The sequence below is a fragment of the Triticum urartu genome, chromosome 3A (assembly GCF_056163025.1).
Source record: "Triticum urartu cultivar PI428250 chromosome 3A, HENAU_Tu73, whole genome shotgun sequence".
NCBI classification, from domain to species: Eukaryota; Viridiplantae; Streptophyta; class Magnoliopsida; order Poales; family Poaceae; genus Triticum; species Triticum urartu.
Genome location: NC_141875.1, coordinates 153,629,256 through 153,637,166, shown reverse-complemented (window position 1 = coordinate 153,637,166; position 7,911 = coordinate 153,629,256). Strand labels below are relative to the sequence as shown.

Here is a 7,911-nt window from a genome sequence, read left to right as displayed (position 1 = left end):
ACATGGCTACCAAGTGCGCGAGGGCTGAGGAGGGGGCGCCTCTCCCTCCTCGAGCTCCCAGCTGCCGAAGCAGAAGACAAGAAGGCCAAGACCAAGGACGTGAAGCGCAATGGGGCAGTCGTGCTCGCGGCTGAACCAAAGATGAAGCAAGGCCGCGACCACCCCGAGTCATCCAAGGGCAGCCACCTGTTCTGCCCCTTCCACTACGTACACAGCCACAACACCAATGACTGTTAGGAGCTCAGGGCCATCCGCGGCAGGCGCTTCGGTCGACGCCCCGAGCACAACGACCGAGGCTATGGTCGCGGAGGAGGCAGACGCGGAGGATGTTGGGACGACCGCGGCCCCCGCCAGGAGTGGCGCGACCAGCCTCGTGAGGACCGTTGGAAAGGCTAGCCTCGTGAGGGCGCATGGAAAGACCATCCTCGTGAGGATCGTCCTCAGGCAACGCCGGCCTCCCTCCGTTGCCACCACCACCAAGAAGGAACGACGACCACCACCAAGACAAGGGGGCTGGGGGCTTCTAGGAGCCTCGCGCCATCGCCTGCATCATGGGTGGCACTCAGGCCCCTGCCTCCCACCGTATCTTCAAGCAGCTCGCTCATGAGGAGAGCGCAACCCTCCCCAGGCTCGAGGCCACGCGCCCGCTCAGGTGGTCCAAGAGCACCATCACCTTCAGCTCGTCTGACCAGCTCAAGTGTGCGGCAACCGCCGGTGCCCTCCCGATGCTCGGCTCGCCCGTCATCAGCAACGTCCTTGTCACCAAGACCCTCATCGATGGTGGCACGGGACTCAATGTTCTTTCCATCGAGACGTTCGACCGCCTCTAAGTGCCGTATGATCAGCTGCAACCCACCAAGCCCTTCTCAGGGGTGATCGAAGGCTCCACCACTCCGATAGGACAGATCCGCCCCCTGTCACCTTCGTCCAGCATGACAACTACCGCACCGAGCTCATCGACTTCGATGTCGCCCACATCCGCCTGCTGTACAATGCCATCCTTTGGTATTTGGCCCTGGCCAAGTTCATGGCGGTGACCCACCATGGCTACAACGTCCTCAAGATGCCAGGGAGCCACAGCATCATCACGGTCGCCTGCGAGGAGAAGGACGATTTGTGCTCCCTCGAGCGCGCCTACTAGGCTGCGACGGTTGAAGACCCGAACAATGAAGGCGCCATCTACCCTCCTGAGGCAGTCCCTAAGAAGAAGAAGCTGCTGCTCTGCCAAGGGCCTCAGAAGTGTGGTGTCTCCAGCGCACCACCTCAGGACCAGCGCCCGGATGGGGCGCCTCCCTCTCTCGCATAGGAAGGCGCGCCCGGTGCCCTCCTCAGGCTGGGCTCGAGGGCTCTCTTCTGGAGGGCCACTGACCTAGCCAATGTCACAAGGGAGGCGCTTAGGCACCACATGGAGGCATGCTTAACTGCACGCTTCCCTCACAAGGGCGCTAGGCACAAGGTTCTAGGTGCTCAGGAGTTCATCACCAAGATGACCGAGGAGCTTCAAGAGGTGAGAGCCATGCGTGGTGACCATCGCCTACCACCTGGCGCAGCCCCTTGTCCTGTCGAGGACAATGAGCTGCGCGTCTGCGTTAACGTCCCCAGGCTCGACAGAGCCGCAGCTCAGGAGCACTTCTGGCCTTCGCGCACTGGCCGGTGTAAAGGCCTACCTCATAGCTACGTTCGCATGCGTTTCGACCTATCGAGCGTGGTTGTCGCCTACTAGCGTTACCTGCGGGGCGTCCTGGCGGCTCAGGAGGCCAGGCACCACGTAGTCATGGCAAAGATGGCGACGGTCCTTCATGAGCCTCCCAGGGCTCGGGGCCCAGGCATCTCGTGAGGAGCAGCTTCTTCAACATATGTCTTCAGCTACTTCGACACCCCTCCAGCAACGGCACCAGGTGACATTTTCCAGTTTATTCACTGGGAGCGCCCCTCGGGCTGCATCATCCCCATGTCGCATGGGCATGTCCCTGCGGCGCCTATCCTTTTTGCATCTCTAGTTTACCTTGTTGGGGGCGCCCCTCGGGCTGCATCACCCCCAGGTCGCGTGGGTCCGTCCCTGCGGCATGTATCGTTCTTGCATTTATCTGGACTAGCTTTATCTTCTCCCACGAGATGATTTATGTTATCACTTACCTTCCTGACGCCCTTCGTGGCTCCCCGCGTAGCTGACTGGCATCTCGCTCATCCCGCAATGGTAGATTCACATGCTGGCAGGGCGCTTGTGCTCGGGTTCGTCCCTGCAACACTGATAAACCTGTGCGATCGAGCTCTGGCTCGCGGCCCGTTCCGTGCATGTCACCTCACCAGATCCTCAGTGCCTTCATCTTCTTGCGGAAAGAACAGCGGCAGGATAGTGACGCGGTTATGAGTCTTGCTCTTCTCTCGAACTAACCCGTAGGAATCTCCGGAGCTCAACTACAGGCGGCCTCGCCGGCCGCCCCTCCTTTCTACGTGATTCGCCTATGCGTCAAAGGGGGGAATCCTGAGCATCGCGCCTCAGGAGCTCTTACTGACTCTCCAGCCCTCACCCCCTGGCCTTGACCACGGCATCGCGACCTGGCATACCAGCGGCGGCTGAGCCTCACTCGAGGGTCGAGACCCGAGGATGCAGAGCATTCAGATGAGCGAGGAAAGGGGAGACCGGCGCGACCCTACCTAGTAGCACCACCACAGAAGCACGAGCCAGGCGTTGTGCAAGGAATCATCACCGGGCTGCCAAAAGATAAGTCACCCATGTGTAACAAAGAGAATCTCTCTGTCCGAAGCCCTCCGCTCTCGTAAACTCGCTCTGGCAGTACTGCTTCCCTTTTCTGTCTCCAGGGAGCTGCTTGCACGCCAAGGGGGACCTCTCGAGCATCGTGCGTCGGGAGCTCTTATCGGACCTCAGGCCCCTCACCTCCTGGACTAGAGGGGGTGAATAGGAGATTTTTATGAAAGTCTTCAAAACACGGGGGCTTTGAAGACAAACACTAGAAATGAACCTATTGATATGCAGCAAAAGGTAGACTACACTGGACAAGCCATAGTCAAATAAGTAATGAAGTGAAAGCACGAAGACTATTAGGAGCTAGGTAGTATGGATCCGGATGGAAGATAGTATGAAGCCAAACAACAACAGTCTTCACACAGTGAAGCCAATCAGATCATGCAAGCAGGTAATGACTTCACGAAGACATATTGTAAGTAAAGAGAGGTAAGGGATAGAACTAGTTGCTTGGTGAGGACAAGGATTTGTTGGACCAGTTCCAGTTGCTATGACAACTGTACGTCACATCAAGACTCATGCCGAGCTAGATAGCAAGGCTGTGGTGCAAATGATCAATCAACCCAGTCAAAACTATTTGGCAGCAGGACCTTGAATTCAGGAGATCAAAAAGATGCTGCATACTAGGAGTGATTTTAAAGTTTCTTGGGTCAGTCAGTAGGCGAATGTTGCTGCACATACATTAGCTAGAGTAGGGGTAGGAGAAGAACTTTGTAAGGTGTGTGTGGGTGGGTGGGGGGGTCCCAGATAGTGTCTTAGATGTAATTTCAGATGACATTCGAGCTACGTTGGTTAAATAAATGCGGCAACATTAACCCTAAAAAGGCGTGTAGGAGGCGCGTGTGGGCTTGTACGGTTCACGAAGCACCGGTCCTTTTCCTCAAAAAAAGAAAAGAAAAAAGAAGCACCGATCCGTCTCTCCTAAACCTAATCGACTCGAGTCCCTAAAATCCACACGCGGCTCACAAACCTCGAGCTTCTCCTCAACTTCCTCTTCTCTTCGTCTTTCAGCATCGAAGGGCCATCGCCATTAGACGACAGATTCACTCTGTGCATCCCTAGCGCCACACCTTGCAAGTGATCAACTCCTTGATCCACCATCCTTCTGTCCTCCTCATTTGGAAGGCCTGCCAAATATCGAAGGAAAGAAGAAGCATAGCAGATAAACTCAGCTAGGGATTTCACAAGTTTTCCATCAAATCATGCTCTATTCCTAAGTTTTCAGATGGCCCATCATAAGGCCACCACCCCAACTATATGCAAGTTTCTGCTGTGTGGGATAAAGTGAGATATCCACCAGAAATACTAGGTAAAACATGTGGGCCTAGACTAAGACATCCCCAAGATGTTACAAACTACCCCCAGCAATATTTTGCAGCAAAGCATCCAAAAAAGAGATTCTAAATCCCTTCATGCTCATAAAAGAATTGACACACAAGGTCACCTGTTCATTTTTCTAAGCTTATTTTAAATATTGAAGGTGAAGTAAATAGTTGCTCCCTTAGTATCAAAATATAAGAGCTTTTTTTGACACTATGACAGTGTTCAAAAAAACATCTTATATTTTGATACGAAATATAAGACGTTTTCCATAGTGTCAAAACACGTCTTTTATTTTGATACAGAGTGAGAGATGTAAGCTACTTCAAATTTATGAGATGAAAAATTGTGTGTGCTCTTCTTAAATTCAATTCAGTAGAGATGTAAGCTACTTCGTCATTTCATAACATCGAGTTAGATAATCCTCAACTAAAAGAATTAGATAGTTATGATGTTCAATTTCCCATTAGACATATGATAACAACAAGTTAGATAATCCTCAACTAATTTTTTTCGAAAACACTAACGCCCACACGTGTGGGCGTTAGCCAACTCGCTCACACGCGTCAATCGTCGTCCATTCTTATTTGCATGAATCTTGGAACGAAGCTGGTGATTTTGTGTGCCATGTAGGACAAGTCGATTGTGTGGCATGTAAGATAGTTCGCCCGCACGCTGATTTCATTCCGAAGTCGGCAGTTGCGAGTCCGAGCGTGCGGCGCAACTGTCGTCGCGCCCGCATGCCACGCCCGTCATCGGTTGCCGTATCCCTCGTCTCGCCACTTTGCTCTCCACTCGCGGTTTAGTTTACTCCCCTCCACATTCACTTCTCCCTAACTCACCCATTCACACCAGTTGCAATCGATTGCGAGGAGAAGGCGATGGCGGAGGCGGCAGAAGAGTCGGCCGCATTCACGGCCATTGCTGGGGCTCGCCGGACCGGAGTGTCGTCGCCGGAGAGCCGTAGATTGAAGGTAAGGCTCCTTCCCGTGCTCACATTTTCCTGCCCGCAATTTTGCGCCCCCTCCCTTTTTTAACAATTTCCGATTGAGTTTTGTCGAGACTCCGGCCGATTCAAGGTGCTCCGGCGTCCCCGTCGGTGGTGGAGTCGCGTGCTTGCCATCTAGGGCGGCATTGCGCAGTTTTGTCACCGCCGCGGCGGCAGTCATGCCGGTGTGGGCCAAATCTGTCCCCGTCCATGTCCTGCAGCCTAATTCGTTGTTTGCCTTGTGATTGAGCGGGCGATTTTTGCAGATGTTAGATATGATTTGCCTCTAAATGCTCTTGTCATCAGTGTAGTGATTATTGCGTTTGTTAAATTTCATGGTATGATAGTTGCGAATGAACCCTAGATCTAGGTAGTTGCATTTCAAAGCGTAGGATAATGGCAGCCATGGCATTTTCAACATCTGTCATCACTGATGGCAACTAATTTCCTGATCAACTATGTCAATTGCCACGAATATGCTTACCATGTTATAACTAATTTTTTGAACACACTTTGTTGTTGCCATGCCACTATCAGCACCGATGGCGACTAATTTCGTGATCAAGTGTGTTAGTTGCCACGAATATGCTTTACATGTGGCAACTAATATTTTGTGAGCACACTATGTCTGTTGCCATGACATTATCATCACTGATGGTGACTACTTTCCTGAACAATCGTGTCAGTTTTGCCACGACTATGCTTCCCATCTGGCAACTTATTCTTATGAGCACACTATGTCTGTTGTCATGCCATATCCAGTACTCAGTTTGCGCTTGCTATGCTGGCTTGTGATACCTGAATTTTTCTTGACTGAATTACATGGAAACTCATTTTTATGTGAGGCTAGTGAGTGAGTTACCACATTAAATGCTGTGTAATGGAAGCTGTCTACCTTTTTTCATATGCCTTGTATTTGACACGGCAACTTTCAACATAGTATAGTTGCTGCTTGTGAATACATGGCAACTCATTTTTATGTGAGGACAGTGAGTGAGTTGCCACATTACATGTTATGTAGTGGAAGTTGTCTGCCTTTTTTTCAAATGCATTGTGTTTGACATGGCAACTTTGATCATTGTACATTTGCTTCTTGTGAATACATGGCAACTCATTTTTATGTGATGCCAGGGAGTGAGTGGCCTTAATACATGTTGTGCAGTGGAAGTTGTTTGCCCTTTTTTTGAGTGCCTTGTGTTTAACATGGCAACTCGAACATTGAAGATGTGTTCTGTACATTTCTTTATGAAGCCAATGTGTTAGTTGCCACATCTCATGTTGGACACTCCTAGTGGGAGTGAGTGTTCAAATGCTCTGCCTCATTTTCCACTTTAATTGGAGCCAACATGGCAACTAGACTATGCGAGCTGGCAAGTGCTCCCTTGAGAAACACGTACATGTCCAGTTGCCATGTTTCTGTAGTTGCTCTTCCATTTGACTATTTTCTGCCTTTCTGTGCATGTTCAGCACATGGCAATTACTGCCCTCTTCACGTTTAAACTTTGGGCAACCATGGAGTTTTTATTTTTGTTCATCAATGATACCCAGTGAATATTTTACTTTATGCATTTCTTTCTGTATCTGTCGGCTGTGTTTTCATTTCGGCATAATGTGTGTTTTGTTCTTGTTGCAGCACAATGGCTCGTGGCGACCATCAAGATGATGATGATGACTTCATGGATGCACCGCAACAGTATCGCCCGACTGGTCGGGCAAAAGATGGCGAAGAGGTAACTTTCCACCCCCCATATGTTTTCAATATCACATTGTGTTTTCAATCTTCGGTTAGAACTAAATTTTTCATGACATTGAACATGGCAACAAATGATCCTTTTGCTATTATGCAGAAGAAGAAACGTCATTGCAATAGGGCTTCGCAAGAATGCCTGACCATTTTGAATGAAGGATTCACTGATGAGCAGAAGGGAGCTGCCGGTGCCATGGGGATGCAGGCTCTGATGGATGTTCGCTGCAAGAACTTAGTGAACCCTGTATGCGACTGGCTCGGTGAGATTTATGATCCTACCTCCAGAGAATTTGTGATTCCGGGACGGGGAAGACTGCCTTTGGATGAGGATTCGGTGTTCTGCACTGTGGGTGTGCCCCATGGAGAAATCAAAGTCCCGTATGAGGTGAACAATAAGAATGAGGAAGCCCTGTTCCCCCGTTTGTTTCCTGGGATGTCAAACATGCCGAACACGACTGCGCTGGCAACTTCGCTAGAGGGCATGACAACCCATGGCGAGGTATTTAAGATGAAGCTGCTCATGTACTTGATCTCAGCTGTCTTTTTGCCTACCACGTCTCTTCGCCCAAGCAAAAAGTGCTTCCCCATCCTGGTGAATGCTCTTTCTCAACTTGTTTGTTCCCTTCAATTCTTTTTTGATTCCGATGTCATCTATAAGCTAGTCACTGCTAGTTTTTTGATGCTTTCATTTGAATGCTGACGCGGCAAATTTTGTTGTCCTGAATTGTTGTGTCGTGCAGGCGAAGCTGAAAGCGTGAAGAAAATGAATTGGTGTAAATTCATCACTGACTTCCTTCAAATGCATTCTCAACCAAGATGTACCAGAAGGGTTGTCGCTTGCACCTAATGGTATTTTTCCCCACTCTTTTGCAAATACTCTTATCACGGTTCAATGATTTTTCCTAAATCAACGTCACAGCGGTTGATAAGTGTGAACCGTACAAGATCGTGCATGGCAACCGTACAAGATCATGAACGGCAACCCTTTTGTTTCATTTTTTATGCGAATCCTTTTACATGCGAAAGTGACTTTTGATTAATCCATGGCAAATGTTTGTTGCTGCCTACAAGGCAATAGCATTTTCAACA

The 7,911-nt window shown here is 49.9% G+C and overlaps 1 protein-coding gene across 1 annotated transcript; it reads left to right on the top strand.

Annotated features, from left to right (window-relative positions):
* Positions 1–6,712: 6,712 nt before the first annotated feature.
* Positions 6,713–7,522, top strand: LOC147979011 (uncharacterized). Its single transcript, XM_087516697.1, has 2 exons — positions 6,713–6,805; positions 6,923–7,522. The coding sequence occupies exons 1-2, from the start codon at positions 6,713–6,715 to the stop codon at positions 7,520–7,522; spliced, it is 693 nt and encodes a 230-aa protein (XP_087372823.1).
* The last annotated feature ends 389 nt before the right edge of the window (positions 7,523–7,911 follow it).